Raw genomic sequence first — 27,180 nt, forward strand, 5'->3', positions numbered from 1 at the left:
GGATACAGTTTGGGATTTGGATGCAGCTGGCTACTTGCTTGTTGTGAAATTTTGATGCATCTTGGTACTCCTTCCAGACCTTGTGAACTCTGCTGGCACTTAAGAGTGGTGCCAAAGGCATGAGTGCAAAGCAGGCTCTGTGATGCTGGTTGCAGAGCCTGTAGGTCAGGGTGAAGGCATGCTGTCAGGGCAGTGATTAATAGTGCACGTATGTGGAATCCATAGGGTCCTTGGTGGTGGAGGACTTCTGGCTGCAGAGCATGCAAACTCTGTCTTGGAAGAAAACTGGGCCATAGACATGTGGAGTTGAAGCAAGTGATAAATATGGCACTGTTAGTGCTTGCAAGATTGTGTGGTTTGCTAATCTGGTGTAAATCAAGTATGAGAAGCCAGCTGTGCTGACAAATGTTCTGAAGGATCTTGGATCTCTGTTCAGTATGTGGCCTTTGGGGGTGAGTGTTTAAGTGCAGCAAGTGCCCTGGTGTGCTCCTTGGGGCTCAGCCCCCCACAGCAACCAGAGCTCACCAGCCCTTGGCCATGGAGCCAGTGCACTTCTTGGTCTCTCTCTCCAGAGTAGGCCACCTGCCTCCTCCAGCTTGCCTTAAGCCTCTACCTATTGCATAAGCCTCTGGGGATATTTACGTAAAGCATAATTAAAAATCAGACATAACATACCTCCTACAATGGGCGGAAATATTAGTTGAATGGCATGCGCTCCAGATCATTTCAGTACTTGGGGGATTTTGTCTGGGGCTTAAGTCATTTTTTCACAAATCCTAGGTCTTCTAACTTTAAAAATATATTTTTTTTTGATTCAGGGTGAATACTTAGTTCGCTTTAAATCGGTAATGTAATCTATTAAAGATATTGCTACATCAGTGAACATTATTAAGATGACACTGCTTGAATGGCCTAAACAATGTATCTCTGACTTGAGGTCAATTCAATACTTACAGATTTCAGATTTATTGTATTGTTTAAAATAACTTAAGTAGCATTTTCTTAACCGTAAGGAATAGGAATTCAGAAAGTTGATGCAAATGAAGTTAAGCTAACTCCAGTAACACTTAAAAATGAAATGATTTCTAACATTTCTTGCAGAATTCTGGTTTCCCTTCAGTGCAGCTTGACTCAGTTGACTACATGACCTAAGATAAATGTCAGCAACCTTTTTAATGATAGCTGTGGAAAATAAATATGTGAAATGCTGCTATATAATTATATAAATACACAGTGCATCCCCTTGGAAAGACTTACCAAAATTTAGCAGAACATCTATATCTAGTTACAAATTTGCACGTGAGTTTCACCAGACAACTAGTTACTGTCTGGTGACAGGGGAGAAGGGTTCATTTGGGCATTTGTGAAAAACAAGACTGCAGTTGGCAAATGAAGAGACTTAAAGGGGCTACCCAGCTGCTCTCCTTTGAAATTGGCATTGGGATGCTCTCCTTGTGCCTATCCCCATCTCAGAAGATTCTGAGATAGAGCTGCGAGGACAGCAGGGTAATGCTGTGTTCAGTCCTGTGTTTAGAGATCAAGACATCCTTGTGATGTTCAGTTAAGAAAAGAGTAGGTGTGGAGGGAAGGGAAATGGGCACTCCTTCTGCATGTGCATGTGGCCTGACCTTTACGCCTGGGAGCAGCTACGTTACTGGCTTGGCATGTTTGATGAGGGAGTTCAGAACCGGGTTTTAGCCCCTGCAGGTGGGAAGGCTGTGTGGCTTTGATCTTAGTAGGTCATGTAACATATGTGAAGATACTTCAGGAACGTTCAGCTGTTGTTGGAGGGGAGCAGAAGTGACTCTCAGTTTGAAACTGAGGAAAATCTGCCATGCAAAGAAGGCAACTTTCCTAGGCTCATTTCTCAATTAAAACTTCATGAAACAAGTGAAATAACTACATATTTTTGAGGACTATTTGCAGAACTCAGCGTGTAAGTTGAGTTCTGATGCTGAAGCTTCTGTGAAGTGCTTCCGTTTTGCCTGCATGGATCCTTGTGGATGTGTGGATGCAGCCCACGTGCGCTGTTGCAGGTACCATCTGAAGTCCAAAAGGAAGCTCATCTTTCTGACTGAGATGTTCGCTACTGTAAGAGTTCAGAAGTCAGTGTTTTGTTCAAGTTATGTAAATTTAGGATTTTTTTGAAAAGTTGTGGCTTGAGAGGCTATTTTTAATGGAAAATTTTCATTGATACTTCATGACCTTGGTCTTCTGTGATTAAAATAAACATGAGTTTAACTTCCAAATGGTAAAAATACTGTTTTCTATAGCCATGTTGTAATACCACACTGCCTCTGAATTAGAGGATAAAAGTGGGTAGAGGTGAATTAATGTTTGGATTTATTTCATTAGGGTGACATGCTTATCTGAGCTATAACCTTTTGGTACACATCAGTAATAGATAAACACAGAAAAAATAGCTATTTTTTCTCCCTCTGACAACTAGCTCTCCCTATTTGTTGTGGAGGTTTCGTTTTGGGTATAGTCAGAGGGATGCTGAGCAAGTGAATTTTATGGAAGAAATGCGCCATACTGGAGGATATTGTCTTCCTTTTACTCTTGCACCTCATTAATGTTAGTTGAGAAAATACTGTTGTTGTTTTTTTTTAAGTTCTTAGGGATATTTTCAATAGAAATACTCAAAAACTTTCTCATTTTTATTACAGTATTCTGCATCTTCTGTTCAGATGTGTATAGAAAGCATTATTACCAACAATGTAAATAAGAGGATTGGTCCTGTACTGAATCTTGTCTTTTGTAGTTGCTTTTCATGGGCTGAAACCGCTTATTTTTTTCCCTTCTCTTTTAGAAGAGAGTTATGTAGCTTGTTTTTGAAACTTATTTTCTTCTTTAGCTCTTCCAGAGCACCCCTATCCTGAAGCAGTGTCCTGCACTGAGTGATGTTGCCCATAGTTGAGTTACTGCATTGTGTCTGTTGGAGTAGTAAGTGGGAACGAATGTGCGTGGCTGGCTGTTCCAACCAGGAGGGATTTTGAAAGTTACCAAGCTGTGCCAGTCCACGGGAGAGGTGATTCACTGTTTGTCAAGTAAGAATGGATGTTTTACTGCATGATGAACAGTGTGCCAGCTGAAAAGTCCCTCTGAGTTTTTCTGGGTGGGTTTTTTTTTATTTATTTTTCCTAGATATTAAGCTTCAGCTAGGCCCCTGAGTTATTCTCATTTGCCTTCAGTAAAACTGAGGGATTACTAATTAACTAGGAGTTTCCTCTAGGAAAATCCCTAACCCTGTTGAACTCTTCCCTTTCCAAATTCATGAATAAAATAGTGATCTTACGTGGCTGGTAGGTAGTAAATCCACTGTTTGAATTGGAGCAAAAAGAGATGAGCTGTCAGGGCTGAATGGTCTGTCTGCCTTTGAGCCATCTCTGCCATCATAGCATCCTTGGAGCTCGCTACTCTGCAAGTGTGCACATTCAGTGTGACGAGATAGTGTAGGGAAAGGGTATCCATGAAATGGCCACTTAGCATCTTGAATTTGTTAGTTTAAGCTCAGTACTGTATATGAAATATACAGGTTTTACTTGTTTTTCAAAAATAGTTACATTTCAAAGCCCTTTTACTGCCACCTCTGGAGTTTTCAGTGGAGCGTATTTCAGGTACGTGGGATCTGTGCTGTGTTATTCAGTATGATAGGTGTTTTAAACGGCTCTCTGGTGGATCAGTAGTTACATTATGGTTTTTGCTGGTTTTGCTGTAGCAGAGCACACACAAACTTGCTTATACAGGCCTTGAAAAATGTCTGCCACTAGCTTCAATTCTGAGAACGGAAGAAAGGCCAGTGTGAATTTCAGTTTGGTATGAGCCTCCAGGTAACTTACCATTTAGCCATTTTAAATGTTGAGACTCCTCTCTGCCTGAAAGAGAGGTTGATGTGGGAACGGATTATCAAGTTGTGAGACCAGGGTGCATTCATGGGATTCGCATGTATGATTTTGAGTACTGGAGCACTGTGCCCCTCTGGAGTGACGACAGACCTGAAAAAGTCATCTACACACGATTTTTTTTTTTTATTAAGCTTGTATATTGACATATGTAAGATGTTTCTTGAAAAGATGGCTCAGAACACTTGGTGTCTCAATGGGTGTGAGCTTTTACATCAGAATCGTAGAATCAGATAAACAAATTGGATTTGTTCCCTTCACTTGATTCAATTCTGGACATTAAAACACTTGAGCGAGGAAGCCCTGGCTACAATGAAACCAGAAGCCCCTTTTAGATTGCAGTCAGTCAGAATATTGAGTTACACCTGTTGTTTCTTGGGGTCGAGATGGGGAAAGAAGAGGGGCTGTTTCTACAAGACTATTAGAAATAATAGGCGCTTATCTATTATAGTAAGTAGATAAGATGGAACACCCAAAACATGACTTAGAGTGGGCTGAAATAGAACACATGGAAACAAGTAGTGCTTAGTATAAGTTCTTATTTCAGGTAGTAAAGTCTGCTTGTCTCCATTCACTGGTCTTCGGTATGAAGACTGTTTGTGTCGATAACAGGCACTTGGTTTCGTAGGAGCAATGTGAATTTTGAATGGCTGTGTAAGTTTTGGTTCTGTAAATGGCAGCTCCTAGCTGCAAAAGAAGATTCTTCTGTGAAGTAGGAAAACTAATTCATAATTTTGTTTCTTTTTATCAGACATTGACTGTGTGATTGCTTTTTTTTTTTTTTTTTGGTAGAAGTGACTGAAAAGAGGAGCACTTTTTGTAATAAAACCCTTTTAACGTTGCCTGTCTTGTACCAATAGGATGCAACTATGGAACTAGGGGTATAGTTGTGTATTGGGTCAGTTGTTGTGGAACAGTGTTTTAATAAAAATGATTTGTCAGTTTCTTGTTTGTGGACAGCTTTGTCCAGAGGCTGATGGATGATATGTGATACAGTGTAGTTTGTAGTATCTAAAGCTACTTAAATTGTCATGGTGTAATCTGGTGTCTGTGGATTGCTTAAGAGAGATATTGGGTAAATGGTTAAATTTACCTGAATCTTTTGGCAGACACTTGATCATGAATGCCTGCTTTTGCATTTTATGTTAGTATTAACGCAAGGAAATTGAAACGCTAAGATTAATAATCTCTGGCGTGGGAGAGTAGTCCCATACAACATTAATTTTTATTTATTCCTTTATCTGCGTGTTTCAGATACTAGCAATAACTGTGAGAATTGGCTAGTTCTTTGGGGTGCTGAGCTATCTGCGTGTTTCAGATACTAGCAATAACTGTGAGAATTGACTAGTTCTTTGGGGTGCTGAGCTTGAGGTCCTTGACTGGAGCTGACTTGCCAGAGAGGAGCTGCTGGGGGTGTCCGGCCTGCCTAACTGCTGCTGCAGCACCCAACACCTCAAGCCTCTTCTGTGGTCACAGGTGAATTCCATCATCATTTGGTGTGTGGCAGCACAAGAGTACACCGCACAGTTCTATGTGCAGATGTCTGACTTCAGGACCATACTTTGTGTTCAGTGAGTTAGCATTGTGTCCACCCTTGTGTTACCCTTGTAGCAGTGTTTGCAAAATGAATTGCTATTTTGAAATAAGATTAGGGCCCGGCTTCCATAGCTGCATGCGTCATTATCAAATAACTGTTTAATATATATTGGAATAGAGGCTGTCTTTTAGATAAGACAAATGCAGTTTAGTCAACTTTTTATTGTAGTTGGAGCTAAATGGATTTGAGCCATCTGATTTACTGTCAGCAAAAGCAACTCTTTGCAGAGCTCAGAAGGTGTGCAGGTACTAACAGCTCCCCTGAAATTTGGGGTCAGACAGTTACCAGGGTTGTAGCCTCAGGAAGAGCTAATGTGATTTGGTGGCTTGCTCTTCCCAGAAGAGAGGTGTTCCAGCCCCCAGGACTCTGCCTTGGTAAGTTGGAAATTCAGTAGAGTGGTAGAAAACTATCAGCTCCCCCTTTTTTTTCCCCAAATTTTCTGTCGTTTTACTGTTAATTCATCTCATGAGAATGTGTTTGATATCTGCCTTGCTTGTCATAGGATGAGCGGTGATTGGAAATGATGCTTCAGCCACTCTAGGCTTTCTCTGCTGTTGTGGTGATACCTTCAAGTACCTGGTAACTGCTGAGTGCTGGTGCTAGCCCAAGCAAACATGAGATCCAGAGCTGGAAGATGTGTGGTGATTGTTTTTAGTGACTTAAATTTTCTTGAGCTGTTTTAAATTGAATAAACAGCCTTCAGAATTTACAGTTCAAGCCCTAACAGAGGTGGTGTATCTCCGTAATTATGGCTGAATTGTCATTTACATTGTTTAAATGATGTATTGACTCTGATGTGTTCTTCCCTTTCCCTAGCTTTGAAGTGCCAAGGGAAGGTAGCATACTGAGGTCCCGCTGGGAAGTTTTGTGAAAATGTCTGTGTTCCTGTATGCTTTTCTGTCTTTTAACCCTTCTCTTGAAAATGAAATAATAGTGCCAAGATTATACCTTAAAATAGGTGTAAGAATATTTGACTGATATTGTTGAGTTTTGGGGGATTGGTGTTGAGAAGTACTTCTCATAGCAGAGCTAAACGAGGCGTTGTACTGGTGTGTGGTCTGCCCCAGGACTGGGAATGGGGCTCCCCAGTGCCAGCCTTGCACTTTGCTGTCTCCTTGGGCTGATTATTTTTAATAGTTTTGAAGCTGACATTCTTTAAATATGGAATTCGAAGATATTTTATGTCAAATTTGAAATACAAACTAATTCATTGGTCTTGTGATATCTGCTGTCTCATCAGTACTCTCAAGATCTTTTAAAGTAGGAATGATGATAAAGTAGTAGTCAGATATTGGCATTCAGTGCAATAAAGAACGTGACAGTGTAAACGGAGGGTAGGGTTTATTAAACAAAATCACAGTATATTCCTAGTGTGATTTTTATACAGCGCTGTATGCCTTAATTATGGAATGAAAATAGTTTAAATGTAGATGATCTATTCCCACTTTGTAACTGAACTTTCAGCCTGAGATACAGACTTTCCAAAAGAATCTGGGTACCTCTACATGTCAAGATATATTTGAGACACATCCAAATGGAATTGGTATAGAAATAACTAGGAAGGGTAACCCAATTCAGAAACTGGGTAGCAGCTTATTGGCATTGTGATGTTGCTTGGGGATCTCCAGCCCTGCAGGCATTCTGAGTGCAAAGCATGGAGGCCTGGCTCCTGAGGGGTGTTCATTGCTCATGGCGTGTCTGGGAAACTCAAGTTCTGGGAAGCGATTTGCTAGCAGCTTTGTCCTACCTATCAACTCTTTGTCAAGATGCTCTTCCAGAAGCAGTGGTTTGGCACATAGGAAGGCAGGAGATGGAGTGAGCAGTCCTTGTGTCTGCCCTTGTGTGGGGAAGGGATGGTGTGGGTGCAGCCACTGCAGGAAGTGTTCCCATCACCGCTGCGTCCTGTCAGGAGCAAGCTGGTGGTACAGTCCGAGCTGTTCTGGGAAAATACTGCTTTTGTCAGTAACCTGCAACTTGGTTATTGTTGGTGTGGAAATACCTTTTTTTTTTTTTTTAAAAAAAAAATCAATGCAGCACAGAAAAGATCAGTTTGGACTTGAAAACAGAAGTGTGCTCCTAACCTTATATGCCTTTGCCGATCTTAGAAGAATGGCTGAGTGTTATTTTTGATGTTAGCACTTGCCAAGTTGCCTTTACATACCCCTGACCCGGGGTGAACTCAGTCGTAGTATTAATGTATAAATACTGATGGAGCTGAGTCCAAATAGCTGTGAATGTGGCTGTGGTTTGGGGGGGGGGAACGAACCCCGTGGTGTAACTGGATCTGCAGAGCTGAGGGATTGCTACAGCCTTTGGCAGGATGTCAGACAAGCCCTTTGCTCCCCAGGGTGAGGTGCAGTGCTGCGCTGCAGTGGTGCTTGGGTCCCATGCAGTGTGCTGGGAGTGTTATTGGGAATTATTCCTACTCGTAATTAGTTTGGGAATTGGAGTGATGACTTGAATTCATGTATTCCTGATGAGCCTTACCAAGTAAGATGCTTATCAACTGCAACTCTCAAAGTAATCCAAAAATTGTACAGTGACCAAGTTACTCTTTCATTTTGCTACGGATCTGATTAGGGCTGAGTACTTAAATTTTGCAACGCGAGCACTGTAAGAAATGAATCTGTTTAGTTATGTTTTTTTAATTTTTTTTATGTATTTGATATTGTTTGGTTGTTATGTGATCATCACAGGTCGCTTTCATTCATAGGTGGCATCTTGTTGATGAGGGCATTTCTTACTCTGCTGTTAGTGAGAAGGTGTTTGTCCCCTGTACCATGTCTGTGTGAGAAACAACATACAGCTACAGAAATGTCAGATGTTCTGACTTGAAAATGCACTGAAACTTCTGAAAGACTGGCAATGGCACAAATGCTTTAATATGTCACATGTGGAATTTCACTGTTTTCACAGTCAAGATATATTTGTATTCTGGATATGTTATTAAGTGCTCACTAAAAAAAATCAAAACAAAAGCTAACAGTCGATGCTGGCATGAGCCTTTGCCTAGGGTGCTGTCAGGCTCCACGGAAGTGAAGGGTGAGCTTGTCAGAAGGCAGTCTGAAAGTTTCTGGAGTATTTGTTATTCTGAAGTGTGGTAGCATTTTCACACCTTTTGGTATGTTTTCAAGAGGGGAGGAGGTTACTGTTGTATTTAGCAGTATAAATGGAAAAGGAAAAAAAAACCAAAATACTGACAATTATCATGCAGTACAGCTTCTTATACAGAGTTCTCCGTTATGTACAATGGGCAGTCACTTATATACATGGTGGTATTTTTCTACCAATCAGCAGGTCATGCGTGTTGTGGCAACAGGAATAATACTTGTGGCATATTGAGGAAGCAGAGTTCCCTGTGTAGTCTTAGGGGAGAATAATGAAATACCCTGCAGTGCTCCTGTAGATAATTGTCAATTTTTCCCCAAGGTATCTTTGCTTCAGACCTTATTCCAGCAGGGAGTCCTTAGATGGACTAGATGAACATAACCTGCTATTTGAATTCTGCAGAGGGGAGTTTTAGTGCTGGGATACGTTTCATGAGCCGGTAGTGTGCACTTGCAGCTCAAAAAGCCAATATTATCTTGGGTTCCATCAACAGAGGGGTGGCAGCAGGACAAGGGAGGGGATTGACCCCCCCTCTGCTCTGCCTTCATAAGCACCCATCTGGAGTACTGTGTCCAAGTGTGGGGCCCCCAACACAGGAAAGTTGTGGAGCTGTTGGAGGGGGTCCAGAGGAGGGCCACAAAGATGATCCAGAGGCTGGAGCACCTCTCCTGTGAAGGCTGACTGAAGGAACTGGCCTTGTTCAGCCTGGATAAGGGGAGGTTGCAGGGAGACCTCATTGCAGCCTTCCAATATTTCAAGGGAGCTTAGAAATGTGAGGGAACCGCAATTTTTACATGGGTAGATAGTGATAGAACAAGGGGAAAGGGTTTTAAACTGAAGGAAGGTATATTTAGGTTAGATGTCAGGGGGAAGATTTTTTCCGAGTGCTCAGGTGCTGGAACAGGTTGCCCACAGAGGTTGTGGATGCCCTGTCCCTGGAGGTGTTTAAGGCCAGGATAGATGGGGTCCTAGGTGATCTGATCTAGAACTCGATGTAGCAGTTGGCAACCCTGCCTGTGGCAGGTGGGTTGGAACCTGATGATCCTTGAGGTCCCTTCCAACCCAAGCCATTCTATGATTTCTGTGATTTTTGTATCACAAGTAGATCTTCTTTCTTTGCAGTAAAAATGTTTATCACTGGTTCAGGTCAATAATTTTCTGCTTTTTTTTCTCTCTTGGCTCTTACTTAACACTTACCATTCTCTTTGTTTTAGGACTTTTGTGTCTTGTCTGGATTAACATAGAAGTCTTGCTCCTTAAAGCCCTAAGTCATAGCCTGCTGTCTTACCTTTAATGTTTGCGTGTGGGCATATGAGGTACAGTACTTGTGAGTTAGCCAACGTTATGCAGATCCACAGAGATGGGACTAACGATCTGTATTCCTAAAAGCTACTCTTACCACCTCCTTCCATGAATACAATGCTCATAGTATTCACATGTTAACACTGTTTTGCGCTGGGCACCTGTTGATAGGCTTGGAGGCTAGGGGATAATGTTACGGAATATTTATGTATCAAAAAGAGAGAGACATTAACACAGGTGATCTTGAAAAGCGGCGTTACATGTAGCTCTCCAGACTCATGAACACCCTTCATATAATAGGGTATTTTAATGAGCTTTTTGTGGACCTGATTTGATTTTTGAAGCATGAACTATACATTTCTTGAAGTGTTGTGTGGTAGAACTGAATGCGGTGGTACCTTTCTGCTGGTATGAAAAAGATAGTGGAAAAAATTAAGGGAAAACAGAGGAAGGAAGGTGGTATTGGAATGCAAAGTGAGAAAGAACAGCAACATGTATGTCTCATTTCTGTAGTCAACCAGTAGTGTTGAACAGGTAATTATTAAATAATGTCCATGTTTTCATTTTAAAATATTGCTGATAATAGGAGGAGTTTTGTCTGAACTTGAGACAGATTCTGAAATGTAGTTCTGTTCTCATTAGAGTATGAGTCAGGTATCCTCCTTGTTTACGCTGGCAAGCTGTCCTAAAACTACAGTGTGTTATGTTGAGTAATTCCATGAGCGTGTATTTTGAGGTCATGTGGACCAGTAGTGGGACAGCATTATTGCTGCTTCGTTGGAGTGCCTGCTTGCTTAATTGCTCTACATACGTGATCTGGTCTAGGAAACATTGATGACTGGGGTAATATTAAGTGCCAGTGTGGAAACAATTGGTCTGATTTGAATTGTCGTTGACTATCTTGTTTCTACTCAGAACAAAGAAAATCCTTGTGCTACTTTAGTTGAAATAATATTTTAAAAGGGAACTGAAAGGTATTTTGGGAAATCATCGGGTTCATCCCTGGCTTTCAGAAAGGTTCATCTATACTGAAGTCATTAGTGATGGCTGCTTTCTGTAATAACAAGTAGACTTCTGGTGACAAAGGTGCCACAAGCAGTCTGTTCTGGTGGTTAACTACGCAAACATCCATAACCTTTATTTTCAGTATTTAATCTGAGTTGGTCTTGCTGTAGTTTCATTTCTTTTCAGTTATTATTTTTAGGATAAGCTGTTTTTCATGCAGAGTTCTTTATTTTAGGATTTCATCTACCTTGCCAGTGAGTTGATCAGGTAACTTCTAAGGTTCTATCTGTACAGTTAAAGTATTATGATATTACAGTTAAATTCCTTTATATGTTTTGTAATTTCTAGATTTATTATAAAATGTCAAAAATGGTAAAACTGTTTATCTAACTTTGTCAAACAGGTTGAATCGTTTATTTTGGACCAAGAAGATCTTGATAACCCCGTACTTAAAACCACATCAGAGCTGTTCTTATCGAGTGCTGCAGAAGGTGCGGACTTAAGAGCTGTGGATCCAGAAACACAAGCAAGACTAGAAGCCTTACTGGAGGCAGCAGGTACTTTATTAGTGTAGTTTTTTTTTTTTTTTTAAACTAACTTGCACACAGATCTGGCAACTTGTAAATTTTGACCCTAATGAAGTCCAGAAACTTACTGTGATGATGCAAAGCTGAGCATAATGATAAGCTCATAATTCTTACAGGTGTTGAGGGTTGCTTGGTTCACTGTTTCTGTATGCATAAGGTTAGAAAGGTTCATTTGAATTAAGTGGTATTTCACTGACCAGGTGGGATTATGTGTGTTACCAGAGGGAGGGTTACAGAGGAGAGAAGGGAAAGAAATAGACTTGCTGAAAATAATATCTTTCTTTATGCTGCTTTGGTCAATATATTAATGAATAACTCCAGAAATTTATAGATGAAATAGTAAATACTGTTTGGATTTCACAAAAATCTGTTTTGATTCTGTCGTTCTGAGATATGGATTTTGAAAAATACAAATTTATTGTTCTCATTGTAGAGCCAAACTAAATAAAAACAGTGCCACTCACTTAAGTTTGTTACTTCTATGGTAGAGCTTGACTAAGTCTTTCCAAATTTTGTGCCTTAGATATTTGCAGTGAAGTTGGAAATGACTTGTCTTTCAAAATTCTAAGGACAAAAAGGTTGGAAAAGACCCTCTTTGAAACAAATCCCCTTTGATATATTCAGAGTAGTAGTTGTACTGAAACTGGAGTTTTCAGGCTTAAGCTTTGACCAGCCTTAGGAAGAAGATAAAGTAGTATTTATTTGCAAGTGTTTAAGTGTAAAGCTATCTACGGTCTTAAAGGAGAACTTCAGGCTGAGGAAACAAAGGGAGCAAGGGACTTGCTTTGCATTTTGAATGTATATAAAAAAAAAAAAAATTATATACCTTTTTTTCAGTAGAAAATTGCAGCACCTTAAAGATTGACCTCTAGCTTTATAAATTGTCAGTGGAGATAGCTGATGGCTAGTGTCATGAGGGTAGTTGAGGTATGTGCTTACATCTTACTCTAATGTTACATCTAAGTTTGCAGTGTTCAAAATGATTTTACATTTTTTAAGATATATAGAATGTATCATTGCTTTTTATTATGTCTGTGAGACTGCTTCCTTTAGATTTCTGAATAGCAGTTTGTCACTTGTTCACTGGATTAGATGATTCATTTTTAATCTGAGAGTCCCATGCTTTGATTTCCTGTAGTACCTGGTGTAGAGATATAGACAGTGGACAGAGCAGGAGAGTGAACTTGTTGGAGGGCTTTTATTTTTGGACCCCATCTCCTTCTCAAAAAGACAGGGCAAAATTCACACCAGTCGATGAGAGTGTGAGGTTGAAAGACCAAAAGCGCTCGTGAAGAAGTCCACTAGTTAAGAAGTACTTGTCTATACCACTGTGAATGTGAACACTAAAAATATCTAAAGAAAACACTGAGAACCTAGTATCTTATTGTTAAAAGCTGTACATTGAAGGTGACTGGAAAATAAGCTTGTGCTTCTGGGAGATGTTTTAGATGTTTTTACAGGCGTTCACATTGATCTGGGTGATTTGGCTGAAAATACCCTTCCAAGCCTAAAGTAAGGTATTTATGCACAGCAAACAAAACAGCCTTTGTTTTAAATATTAAATACGTGTTTTAAGTACTGCTGTGATTTTCATATTGTTTTGCAATTTGGCAGTGAAGGTGATTTCTCTTGTCACTTTTGTCACATTTTAGTCACATTTTATTCCCCTGCAGTAAGTATAGATTGCGAAAAGTAGATGACAGCACTGCTGCTAGAACAGGTAGGTTAGTTCCAGTTTGTCTGATGTTGTTTCCAGGGTCCTTGGCCTTCCTTGCTGTGATTCCTCTCTCCTGTGTGAGGCTTGATTTTTAACTTGAAACTGGGAGAACAGTTGGTCATGGATACTGTGTCTCAGATTTGAGTGTTTTTCACATACAGGGTTTATGGTTGTGTCCTTAGGATCTTAATGAGTTTGACTTGCAAAACTAGTTTTGCTTATTCTTCCAGAATTCCTTAATGCTCCGATCTCACATGAGCGTGTTGGTTGTTAATTCTGGGAAGTAAGGAGCAACTGCAGCCGGATGAAATATTCTTTTTCAAGTCACTTACATGGGAGTTTGTGTTTTTTTTTTTTTTTTCCCCCCAACCATTCTATTCTTCTTACTACTACTTGTGTGTGGTTTTTAGTAGCTGTTTTGATTTGGGAACTGTTTAGGCCTGTGTATGGAGGTTTAGAGGTCTTGTGTTTAGCGGAACTACCTAAAAGTGTTTCTATATATTGTATTTACCTATCCTAGTAGCTTAGTTTTTTTCTTCAGTTTCTCTTTTCAAGATGACGTAACATCTGAAAACACAAGAGTTCTTGAGTGGTGACAGCTTTAACTAGAATTTGTAGTGTGAGGGCTGTGTTTAATTCCCCTTTGTTAAAACAAAGCAGTGAATGCATGTACACACGCATGCATGCATGCATGCAAACAGCAGTTAAATTCCTTACATTTGCTAGGGCCCCTGAAAACCTGCTTCATTAGCTTCAGTTTCAACAATGAAGCTTCCTTTTGTAATCTGCTTAAGCAAAGCACAGGCACTTTGTTAATGAAAACCCATCTTTAAAGCAAAATTAAGTGATTGTCTTTTTTGAGAAACAAACTCAACAAACCAGCTTTAAATTCTGAAGTCTGAGAGACCTTGATGTTCTAAAGTCATACATTTGTTTTCATCTTTAGGAAAAGCAACTGAATCCAGTTGTGTGGGAAGCTCTTCTAAACAAGCCAAGGATTCTGCGTATCTTCAGTTTTGACTGCTAGTAGCAAGGAAGGGATTTATAGTTAACCTATGGAAAGAGATCGCTGTTTGGAGGTGTTTCAGTTTTTCAGACTATAATTAAACTGATTCTTTGTATTCTGATGCTGGATTCATGTTCTGAAACATTCAGCTCCACTGCTAATTAGGGTAATGTTTATCTCTTAAAATAATGTTTCAGCTCTAAAGAATAATGCTTCTTCTGTGGACTTTCAGTAAGGTTGTATATTAAATTCCTTTTTTTTTTTTAGAGATGATAGTTGGCAGCTGGGTGATGAGAGCTCTTTGCTGCTGTGAATGAATGGGTATAACATTGGTGCAGGAGTTCTTTACCCTCTTTAATCCATCCTGGTACCTTAAAGGAACAGAGCTCTTGCTCTTGGTAGATTCTTCAGTGGTCCATTGGCATGTTTTCTTAGAAGGGCAAACTAATGCCCAAAATAAGAGCTGGGGAATATTTGGCAGGTAAAAGCTGGTTTGTTTTCTGGCACCTCCTTTTATAGGCATCAGGAGAGGAAAATGACTTGCTTATTAGTGCAGTGCTCTCAAGAGGAGTACAAGTTCATCCTTAAAGAGAAGGATAGTGGTTGAGTAGAAGTCCGGTTTGGTGTGTTCTGTAACTGATACCTGGAATACCATGGAAAGTTTTAAAACATCAAAATGCCAGTCCCTGCAGTTGAAGTACTCTGTTCATAGTGTTTCAGTATCCTGAACGGTTTAATGACTTGAGAAAATAGCCTTTGGTGCCTGTATGCTTCAGAGTGGACCTTTTGGTCATGCTCCCTATTGTTCCAAATTTTGAAGCATCAAAAAAATGCAGAAGAAAGTGGTAAATATATTTTTTTCTAGCATTAGAGTGCTTTATATTCCTGTGAGTTATCAGCACTCAACTAATTGTATTCAAGGAGACAAAACTAACTGCCCCTTGCCAGCTTGGTGTCCACCTGGCATGTACTTTTAGTGCCGGGATGGATCTGAGGTCCTGGCCGTACACAGGTACACTGGTGCTTCTGACACAGGAATTGTGAGTACAGGTTTGCTCAGGGCCTGTAATAGGCTTGTGTTGGAAAATGGCTTGTATGCAAATCCAGAAGAGGCCATGAAGGTGCAGGAAATGCCTTTCCTATGGAGAAAGACTGAGGGAGCTGGACTTGTTCAGCGTGGAGAAAAGAAGGCTTTGGGGAGACATCACTGCGGCTTTCCAGTACATTCAGGGAGCTTATAATCAGGATGGAGAAAGACTACATGGGAAACAGTGATAGAACAAGAGAGAATGATTTTGATCTAAAAGGGGAGATTTAACTTAGAAGGTAAGAATTTTTTTTTTTTTTACTCAGACAACTGTGAGGTACTGGCACTGCTGCCCAGAGAGCTGTGGTACCCCATCCCTGGAGGTGCCCCAGGGGACAGACAACGTGGGGCAGGGGTGGGGCTGGGGGCTCTAAGGGCCCTTCCAACCCAATCGTTCTGTGATTCCATAATTGACTTCTTCAGAAATCCTACTATTAGTTATAGAGAGGCTTGCGAGGAAGATGAGAATAATTTGGAGAGAAACCATCTTCAACCAAAGGTTTACTTAATGTAACAGATGTAAGTAGTCCATCCTTATGTTCAAACAGGGGCAGAGTTGTATTTCAACATAAAAGAAGGATGTCTGTATATGACTAAAGGTGACTAGAGAGTCACTAGAGGGTCTCTTCTCACTGGTGACAGGTGACAGGACAAGGGGAAATGGCCTCAAGCTGCTCCAGGGGAGGTTTAGGTTGGATATCAGAAAAAATTCTTTACAGAAAGGGTTGTTAAGCACTGGAACAGGCTCCCCAGGGAGGTGGTTGAGTCACCATCCCTGAATGTGTTCAAAAACCATTTGGATGTGCTGCTCAGGGACATGATTTAGCAGTGGGTTGTTAGAGTTAGGGTAGTATGGTTAGGTTGCGGTTGGACTTGATGATCTTGAAGGTCTTTTCCAACCTGAGCAATTCTGTGATTCTGTGAGACCATCATGTAATTGAAGTTTTAGTGTGCTTGAACTTTGGGAGATGAAATGTAGTGTAATTCTATTTAAATAAATGGTCAAAGAGAAATCTGTTTTATTATTTTTTTCCCTACAAGGGTCTGTTAATACAACAGGTGCGGCTTTACAAGAGGCAGTGGGCACACACTGGAACACAAGATGGTTGCCTCTGACTGTCTGGCATCACTGCTGTGCTGTGCTGGTGCCAGAGTGCTGGCACAGCGACTGGAGATGCTGTGGGGTCTTCTCCTGGGAGATCTCTGAAGCTGACTGGATGTGGTGCTGGACACCCTGCTGTGGATGGCTCTGATGAGCCAAGGCTGGGTGAGATGGACCCAGAGGTCCCCACCAGCCTCAGCCATGCTGTAGTTCTGCAGGTCCTTAACAATTGATTTGGAAATGGGAGCCTGAATCTTCTATTTGAAAAGCCAGTAGGATGAAGGGGAAGGAGGCCAGGGAAGCAGGTTGTATGTTCTGGAACTGGGGATGGCAAAAAGTGGAAGTAATCACCAACTTAGTGGAAATACAGAACACAGGTCAAAATGTGAGTGGGTCTGGACGAAATCTTCCTGCTTTAGGATAAACTGAAAGGATGGAGTGAGATTTGGCAACTGTAAAATTGAATGCTTTCCTGCGTCTGTATATATCTCTGTATACCCACTAACTGTGCTATCAACCAACTGCTTTTTGTGATGTGAACAAAATCATTCATTACTCACTAACATCACCTTTTACAATAAAACAGCTTTAAAGAAAAATAAGTTTTCCTCCAACATTAGAGGACTTGAATGTGACTAAACGGATTTGTGATCCAGCACTATGGGAGAGTGTGCTGTGGTCTAAAAGAGAGATTTAAAAGATTTATGGCTTGCTTTCATCCTGCATCTGTGTCGCTTTGAGAAGCGCTGGAGACTGAGGTGGATACATTCTCTGATCATATTTATAGTAGAAGATTTATATTTGAACCTGGTGTTTTTTTTCTGGGGGTTGATGAGTAACTTACCTGTGATTTTTAAATGGAGGTGTGCATCTCGTGCATTAGAAGTTTAACCTCTAGTGGGTTATCAGAGTTCCACCCCAAACTGTAGAAGTTGCAGATTGGGGGCTGCGGGAGACATGGAAGATTCGTTCATGTTTATCAATTTAATGACTGCAAATATATGCTTATAGAATGTAATGAATGCATTTCTGGATTTATTTCAGTATTACTGATTAAAAAAAATGGGGTTATTATTATTAGGGGAATCTAGGAAGTTTGCTAGAACTAGAGCAGAGATGAAGCCTTATGATTGAATCCTGTCCATAACGAATATGAAGCATGTTTGGGCTTCCTCAGCATAGCAAGAGTCTCACCTTAGTTTGAGCAACTGTTCTTACGGAATGGTTGTTTTTAAATGAAGGAAGCCTTTTTACCTCAGTTTGCTCAATTTGAAATATTTGTGTCATATGGACATGGCATATGTATGAAATAAGCAAAACAATTTTCATCAATAGGCTTTATTCTAGGAACTTCTTTAGACATTGGGGCTGTGCTACTACTTAAATTACCAGTGTTTTGTAACTGGAATACTTTTGCCTTTTGAGATATTGGCACATTACAGTGACTTGCTCATTTTCTTTCTTCACCGTCTAAAGATTCAGAATGGGAAGGAATATATGGTATGTGAAACCTACGGATGTGTTGTGCTTTTGAATAAGTTGAATAAACTTATAAATCTGAGTTTTGTGCATGTAATTATTAATATTATATTTTGCTAAGGTTTTGCATGATTTAAATACTTTTTTTCTAATCTTAGTCATTTGGATTAGAAAAAGTTGAGTCTAATTCTGCTCTTTGAAAAATTAACTTCCATACTGGGAAAGTGTTTTGAAGTGTATGGACTTCTAATTTATGTGACTCTTTTTCAGTTGGATTTTGTTGTGAAGAACAGTTTAATTTTAACACTTAAACTGATGCTTCTAGGTGTCAAATAGTTTTCAGATTAAATATGGTAACTGAGCTATGTTTTTGGAATTCTTTTTTTTGACAGAGACGATTCCAAGGTTTTAACTTTTCCTTGACAGGATGTGATGGTGGGAGAAGACCAGAAAACCAGTATTAAAACTGACTAGAGTACTGCTCAATTTCTTTAGTTAGCTGCTTGAGTGTCAGTGGTCAGTGCTAATCAGGTAGTGCTTTACAACTATACTGTAATTATGCAATTCTCATTTTTACAAGGTTTTTTTGAGTCCAAGATTTGTTTTTTATTAACTCAACTTTTCCCTTCTGTTTTACTTCTGTATTTTATTTTTCATACAAGTTGGATTCTTCTACAAGGCAAACTCTCCTTCACTCTCCTCTTCTTATACGGGGATATTTCTGATTTAAAAACCTTTTCCAATTGATATTACTTCTAGGACTTGCTGTGTTAGTGCTTCAAGTAGCCTCAGCCAAAGCTCAAAAGCAGGGACAGTTCAGGCAGGAGAAAAGAGCCAGTGCTCTATTGACAGTCCTCCTTGGCATGTGAGCTGAATTGGAGTTCAGCCTGTGCTGAATGGAAATCCCACGTGTGTGCTTCCTTCGCTAATTGGAGGGAAATGCTCTGTTCAGGCTTTGCAGTTTGGGAAAGCTTATACTTGGCCTTGTGTTGCTGCAAGCTTAGATCTAAGTGTTAGTTTCTGCAGCTAGTGTTGGAGAGCTGGGGGTCTGCTGAGGGAGCTGGTAATGCTCTCTGGTTGCTGTCCATACATTGACGCAATACAGTGATCCACAAAAATTTTGGTCATCTTGAGTTTAATTCTTCAGTTGGTAAATAAGGATAGTGGATAGTAATACTGTGTAGTTGTATGGCCTTGTGAACCCTCAGACTCTTCTTGATGAGGCTTTTTTTCTAATGCATTCAGAGTAGGAGGATGTATTCTTTCTTGAACATGGGCCATGGTAAAATATATTACTGGGTTTTCCCAAAGGGAGTAGCATCCAGATTTTGATTATCCTGTACTCTGTAATCTACTGTGGCATTCCTAGAGATCTTATTTGCAGAATGTTCTGTTATACAGGGTGTATTTAATGACAATACACTGAAAGACTGTAGATCTTAGACAGAAGGTAGGTTTTATGAACAGTTACTCAACTGTTTTGGATAGGTCATGAGTGGGGTTCCCCATGGGTCAGTATTGGGGCCTGTCCTGTTCAATATCTTTACTGATGACCTGGATGAGGGTGTGGAGTGCACCCTCAGTAAGTTTGCAGATGACACCGAGTTGGCAGGAGGTGTCGGTCTGCCTGGGGTAGGAAGGCCCTACAGAGGGATCTGGATGGGATGGATTGCTGGGCTCAGGCCAGTGAGATGAAGTTCAACAAGACCATGGGCTGGGTCCTGCACTTTGGCCACAACAAACCCAGGCAACGCTACAGGCCTGGGACAGAGTGGCTGGAAGACTGTGCAGAGGAAACAGACCTGGGGGTATTGGTCAGTGCTCAGCTGAACATGAGCCAGCAGTGTGCCCAGGTGGCCAGGAAGGCCAATGGCATCCTGGCTTGGATCAGAAATAGTGTTGCCAGCAGGAGCAGGAGATGGTACTCCCCCTGTACTCAGCTCTGGTGAGGCCGCACCTCGAGTACTCTGTTCATTTTTGGGTCCCTCACTACAAGAAAGATATTGAGGCCCTGGAGCATGTCCAGAGAAGGGCAACAAAGCTGATGAGGGCTCTGGAGCAGAGGTCTTGTGAGGAGAGGCTGAGGGAATAGGGGTTGTTCAGTCTGGAGAAGAGGAGGCTCAGGGGTGACCTTATTGCTCTCTACAACATCTGGAAGGGAGCTTGAGGAGAGGTGGAGATTGGCCTCTTCTCCCACGTAAATAGCAATAGGACTAGAGGGAATGGCCTCAAGTTGAGCAAGGGGAGGTTTGGGTTGGACATTAGGAAATGCTTCTTCCCCGAGTGAGTGGTCAGGTGCTGGAACGGGCTGCCCAGGGAGGGGATGGAGTCACTGTCTTTGGAGGTGTTCAAGAAGTGTTTAGATGTTGTACTGAGTGACATGGTTTAGTGGGAAATATTGGTGACAGGTGGACAGTTGGACTGGATGATCTTGGAGATCTTTTCCAACCTTGGAGATTCTATGAAACATGGAATTATATGCAAGTTGGTGCTATACATCATTAGACTGATCATCTGTTTTTGGTTGTTTTTTTTTTTTTTGAAGTAGGGCAATTGGCCACTCCCTGAAAATATTTGAATATTTTGGCTTGGTTTAGCATACGTTGTGAGCGGCTGGAAGTCCATGGCTTCTGGGATAAGTTGCTATTGACATGGGCCTTCTAAGGGCCTCTTGGTTCTTTGCTCAAAAACATAGAAGTGTTTGCAGTCATTTTTGTTCCACGTAGTTGCTGAATTATATGCTGAACCAGAGTCATTTTCTGGTTTGGGGAAGCATTTGCTATCAGTTTGGACTAAGTTTCTCACTGAATGCTGGAAATCTGGAGTGTGAGTGGGATATTTGCCTATAAATTGCCTTCAAATGTTATTTGAAGTCTCTTCCTCCATCGTGCTTGTGCATAGAGATCATATCTTGCTGTTAGTCTCCAGAGTGCAATGATCCTTTTGCTCCATAAGCCATAGGTTAACTAAAGATCAGAAAGAAATTCCATGTTCTGCTTCTTCTACCACCAAACAGGTTAAGTCTGGAAAGTAGTGGGCATGGGTGATGGGTTAATGGTTGGACTAGATGAACTTAGTGGTCTTTTCTAACCTTAGTGATTCTGTGAAAGGAACTTGTTTTTCAGAAGTCAGAAGATCTGAGGTATATAAAATATAATATTTAGCTTAGAATGCTAGCAGTCAAGAATAGGAATTTTGTGAACCTTCTACAGTGTGAATGGATGTTATTATTTTCCTATGGTTTCTCTTGGGGCTTCTCAGGGGTATGTGGTTGTCTTTTCATTGTGTTTTTTACAGCTCACAGCAGACTTTGATTTCCATGTTTCAGCAGTAGTCTTAGTTCTTTGAGGTGTATCCTTCATGTTTTTGGAGGCAAGTGCTTGAAACGAGGCAATGCTAATTTTTTTATTTATGATGAGGCACTAAAAGAAAAATCAGAAATTAAAGTATAAATGCCTACTCTTAGCCTTGGTATATTTCTGTAAAATAACCAACCTTGTAAATTCTTCCATGTTGACTGACATGAGGTAGAGAATTTGAGACTTGGCTTCTAGAGGTTATGATGGTTTTTGCTTCTGGATCATTAATGAAGTTGCCACTTTTATATCAATACAGGTAATTATGGTAGGTGCTACAATCAAAATAAATTCCCCAAGAGCGATTTGGGGCTTTAAAGTACTTTTAAAGCACTCCAAAGCCATTTGATTTTCTTTCCTCAGTGTCTAGTCTGGATACTGTCTTGAAGTAAAAGTTTGTCAAAACTGTTGCCCGAACCTCTGAATTTGGAGACTATCTGCCTGATTCTTGCTAGGATGCTGAGGAGCTGGTAGTAGCTCCTGTGTGCTCATTTAGTGCTGCATCCTGTCAGGACCTGGTTGAGCTCATGGCTGCAGGGTTGCGGGCAGGTGACTGCTCAGCTTTGGGGCAAATGTGCTGAGGCTGCCTTTTGGGTGTCTGTCCATTTAAAACTGAACAAAGCCATGCAAACAATGCAGTTTGCAGTCGTCGTTTTCTCTTAGCTAATCACAGCGGTATTGTCAAGTGTGGTACAGCCAGAATTGCTTTTGTGTACACGAATGTGCTTCAGTACTTGCTGGTGCATGGTCCTAAAAAAGATGTTGCTGGACGTTGCAGGAGGCAGCTGAGCAGGGAGGAGAAGGCTCAGGCACCCAGGAGTTCATGGCAGCATTGCTGCCATGGCAGATCTTTCTTGGTGTGCTGCAGATTTTAATGTTCAGGCTGGGGAAAAACAAAAGAGAAACAAGTAGACCCAAACGAATAGCGAACAGACCATTAAAAAAGTAAATTCAAATAGGAAATGAAAAGCTCCTATTTAATATACAGTATCTCCTGTTTACTCTGAGAGGAGCTCCAGAGCAAATCCATGTCCATAGTAGTAATGTAGGAGTTTGTAGACACTACTGTGCTAATTAAGGCCAAGTTTCCTTCCTTACTGAAGGAAAACTGCCAAGATACTGTGAGTTTTCTATAGAATTCAGACTCTTTTTTTTCCCGAAATATTCCAGTAGGGATGCTTAGTAAGACATTACCTTTACAGCTTGAAAGTAGAAAAAAAAAATTGCTTTGTGGTTTTCAGCAGTTGTAGTCAGGTTGGGTTCCAGCTGTCCCAGAGTTAGACCAACGTTTTTTCTGACTCTTTCCTATTACAGTTCTTCCTGTCAGTTTTTTGGGGGTTGTTTTTTTTTGTTGATCTGGTCTTCTACTTTTGCTGTTAAGTCATAATGTGTAAACAGAAGCTTTCTCTTCCTCCAAGCCCAAATTCAAATGTCTCTATGTACATTTGATTTGGCTTGCAATCCAAAACTCAAATACAGGGTTTGAAAGAACCTCTTTTGTAGAAATCCTCAAATGCTACCCATAGAAAAGATCTAATTTAACTTTCAAAGTCAGGCTTTTTGGAGACACTTAATTTTTTGTTTTCCCTGCAAAAAATCTTGGGAGTGGAGAGGATGCTTCTGTCATGGTTTTGTGATTTTCGGTTATTGGTATTCCACATCATAACATCATGTAGTGGATATACCTGGTTCTCAGAAGAGAAGGACTACCACAGTCCCCACGATACTTTTCTCCTCTGTTACCATTTCCAGCCGGAGGGAAAAGATAGAAGCTCGCAGTTTAAAAACTTGCAGATCACGAGACCTGGTCTCTTTTTCCGCCGTCTCTCGTCTTGGCAGCACCTCGCTCTCCAGCCGTCTTATCGTCGGTAGTAGAGTAAGGCCTACCTTGATTTTGGGACATTCTCTCTCTCTGTATTGGATTTATCAGCTTCAATTGTAATTATATTGTATTATAGTGTGTTGTTTTGCATTCCGATATTTTATTTAGTAAATTAGTTTGTTTCTCCTCAGATTGTTGCCGCTGTTCTTTGCTCTCAGGGCCATCTCCTTACCCTTTTTTCCCTTTTCCCTTTTCCCGGGGTGTGGACCCGTGGATCCCCCGTCCCCTTTGTCACGGAACCGGGCCGAACGCCCGTAAACCGTTGACAGCTTCTTTCTTATCTCCCATCTTGTTGCCTGTTCAATGTGTTAGCTGAGCAGATGCTTTGGCCAGCAGGGATGCTGTGGTATCAATGTTAAAAGCTGGTATATAATGTCATTTAAGTCTAGCTATTGGTGATAGATAGTAAGAATGTCTGTCTTACTGTCTGAGAATTCCTGTGTAATAGCTTTCAGCACTTTCCAAATAGTTTTTGCCTTGATTGGTTGTAGTATTTTTATTTTGTAGGTGGGAGATAAACTCATTAGGGACTGAACCAAAGCTTAAAATGTTTTTTTAAAAAAAAGAATGGAATGCTCCAGACCAATCTAGAGCAAATGTGTTCTTATTTTTGCTTATTTGTCAGAGGAAATATATAATTGCTTTCTCATATTTAAATGCAGTTCTTCAGGCTTTGTATTGGTTTGCTTTGCTTAAAGCAGTTTGGTCATTGAACTACGATTCACCTGGGAAGGTTTTCTTACTGTGTTTTTGCTTTTCTCCTAATAGTAGTTGCTTCTCTGAAGCAAGAGGTGATCTGAGGGGTGGATACATGTTATCAACAGTGAGATGGATGAAAGCCATTTGCTCTGTGAGACCTTTCTGCCTTCTGTGCTTACTGCTGGAGCATCCACCTCTGCATTGCCAAAGCAACATCTGCATCTCATGTGCAGTTGCACGTTGTGTTATTTGCTTCAGCAGTGCTGACGAACTTGTGATGCTTTGCAAGAACACATGTACTCCAACTATGGGAAAAATCAACCTTTTGATGAAGAGGACGCAGTTTGTAAAGAGTAAGACTTATTAACAGATGTCAAAGAAAACTGTGTTTTCTGTATGAACAGCTATCTGTAAAATATTCAGGTGTGGATTTTGCATCTGGCGACTACAGAGAATGGTTTACAGAGTAGATCTGTGACTGTACTCTAGGAGTAACGTGATGCTTCTATATTAACTACATGTATAGGAAGCAAGTGCATTTGGTTGCTTGATCACTATGATTTTATGCACATGCAGATCGGTGATGAGCACGTCTGGATGTCTAGGTTCCCATAAGGAATCAGAAGCATCAAAGATTGTATCTGATAGCTTGTCACCTTGTACTTGAATTAACGTTTCTTTGATAGAGGTACAGCAGGAGGAAAATCTTGAAAGAAGAAAATGTGGTGTTTCTTTTTACAAAGGTTTTTTATTTGGATATCTAACTATTTGGACATTCTGAATGACCATCACAGAATGATGGTAGCTGAGGTGACCTAGTGGCTATTTGCTGTCACCATCAAGCAGGAATCCTTCTTCTGTTCCTGGCTATGTAGTTTTCTCTCATCACTTCTGGTGTTTGCTAGGACACCATGTTCACCTTGGAGTTCACATTGAACTTGTTGTTCTGGCAGACAACTCTGGGCAGAAAAGTGTTGAAGCCCTACCTGCAGGAAAGCGTCTTCTTAAATGAGAAACTTCTAAGAAACACAAGTATTTTTCAGAAGCGTTTTTTGGGAAGGGGCTGGGAGGAGTGTAAAGCTTCTATGAGTTTGTTAGCTGTGGTCTAAATATTTCACTGCTAGGTAATAACTCTCTGAGGATGCAATTGAGATATTCTCTTTTCTCCTGTGGGACAGGCTTTTTTTCTCTGCCTTACTCCTGCTCTTCCTTCTCTCCTTCCCCAGTCAAGCCAAATCTGTCTACATCTACAAACCTTTTGTGATTTTTGAGGACATGTTTCAGATATTCCAGGATTTTAAAAAGTAGTGCTGTCACTGTCTGATTTTTTTTTCAAGTTAGGCACAACTTCAAGTTTCCTTTGCACTGTACTGAGGAGCTCTTTTGCAGCTCCTTTTGTCATAGGAACTCTTAAGCCAGTCCAACTATTTGCAGGAGAGTTCTTTTATTGCAATTTGGAAGATAGCAAAGGCTTACTTAAGCAGTCTTTCTACTGTCAGTTGGATTGCCTCTGCTGCCGAAGTTTGTTATTCTCTTTTATCCTATGTTTGCTGGTACTATTCATGGTACTATTCATTCATAACTACTCTTTATTCTATGGTGATATTGTGCTTGAGAAAGCTTGAAGCTGTTCTGTAGCTGTATGGGATTGCTGAGCACATGATGGTGTCTGACAGTTGTGCAGTGTAGGCTGCAGAAGACCAGCTCTTCTAGAGAGACCTGCTGGGGCACTACTTGCTGTTACTCTGCACTGGCTGGCCACAGACTGCCTTGGATCTGATGGACCAGCTGGGCAGGCACAGCTGCTCAAATGCATCCTGAAAGTGCTACATTCAGCTAACCCTCTTGGATCAGCTCTGAGATATGTGTGGAATACATACAGCTTCCATGAAGATGCTTGAAACATTTGCCTGGATAGAGTTATGGCACTGCTGTGAAGCAGTCTTTCTGAAGGTTAGGGTAATAAAAAATGCTTTTAATCCTCTGCATCTACATCAGCGTGAAGAACTGAAACATTAGGAAAGTTTGTGGCTAGCTTTGGCTGCACACGTGGGGTGATCAGATAAAAACTTCAAATGATTTCTTGCCCATCTGTTTTGTTTGCAGGTATCCCATGAGAGAGTAAAAGCTTAGCCTGTCTTAAATGATTTCTGAATTGAGTTTTACTGAGTATGGTAGTGGTGTTCTGTTCACCCATAATGTCATGTCAGAAAGATGCATTTGCCTTGCCACGTGATTGGTTTCAAGAAAAAGTGCTGAACTTTTCTCATCATCTCAGGAAGGTGTTGGGAAAACATGCTTAAGCAGAAGTCTTGTGTCTAGTTCTCCATGAGAGAATGCCTTCTAGCTGAGAGATTTTGTAGTGAGGAAATGCGAATGGTTTTTTACTGAAGTCTCTTTTACTTTGAGTTTCTCCCAAAATCTAGAGCTTGCAAGAAGGGAACGAGTAGTGAATGGAAGATTCAATACCTAGGATACGTTTATCTTTGCTAGAGGCTAGCATCTTACTGATGTGTGACTTTTGAGCTATTATGACTTTTGGGTGAGGGTTAAATATTTATTCACTTTATTTGATCTTAAAAAGGGTTTTGGGACAGGAATGAGGCTTGCCTTGACGGAGTGGAAGAACGTTATCTTTCAGTGAGCTCTGGAAATACAAGGAATGAAAAGAAGGCAGTGAACAGGCTATCGGGGAAAAAAATAGATGCTGCACAACATCTCTGGTTGGCATTCTTGAATATGTGCCATTGTGCTACAGAAAGCCATGAACGTTAAACACTGTAGGTTTCAGTTTAGGCATTTTCTTAGGGTCCTTATCCATTCTTGTGGCGCGGTAGAGTGCTACTGAGACTGTAATAATGCAGGAAATTGAGTTAATCTTTCTTGCACATAAATGATTACAAATGTGGAGAATCCTCTGGAGAATGCTTTTAGTTTTCAAGGGATGGGAGGAGAATAGAAGACCTGATTATTGCAGCTCACATGTGCATGAGATGTTTTAAACACCTGGGTGAATGACACAAGAACAAATAGCTATTAAGTGAACTCAAACCCGAATAAATTGGAGATTAGATGACTGAGCATTACAGCATAGTCATCCTAAATCACAGTATAGTAAAACCTGAGCAATTATTTAGATGGTACTATAAACCTGTAAAAGGGAACTAAATGGATGGGTGTCTGAGTAGCAGCATCCAGGTGACCCCTTTTGCTGTGTCCAGCCAAACACGCCTGCTCTGATGTCTTGGGTAGCTGCTGATTAGCTTTAGCATGTATAAAAAAAAGAAGTGATCAGGTTCTTGTGCTGTGATGATGGCTGATTTGAGGGCTGATGTTCATGTGAACTTT

At 40.7% G+C, this 27,180-nt stretch overlaps 1 protein-coding gene across 9 annotated transcripts in view; it reads left to right on the top strand.

Annotated features, from left to right (window-relative positions):
• The window catches only part of LOC110405123 (ankyrin repeat and KH domain-containing protein 1), a 112,348-nt gene that overhangs the window by 3,442 nt on the left and 81,726 nt on the right, over positions 1–27,180 (top strand). For all 9 annotated transcript variants that reach the window (XM_021410093.1, XM_021410094.1, XM_021410095.1 and 6 more), the window contains exon 2: positions 11,321–11,474. In XM_021410093.1, the coding sequence (XP_021265768.1) occupies positions 11,321–11,474 (154 nt within the window). The remainder of the gene's footprint in view (positions 1–11,320; positions 11,475–27,180) is intronic.

The sequence above is a fragment of the Numida meleagris genome, chromosome 12 (assembly GCF_002078875.1).
Source record: "Numida meleagris isolate 19003 breed g44 Domestic line chromosome 12, NumMel1.0, whole genome shotgun sequence".
Lineage (NCBI taxonomy): Eukaryota > Metazoa > Chordata > Aves > Galliformes > Numididae > Numida > Numida meleagris.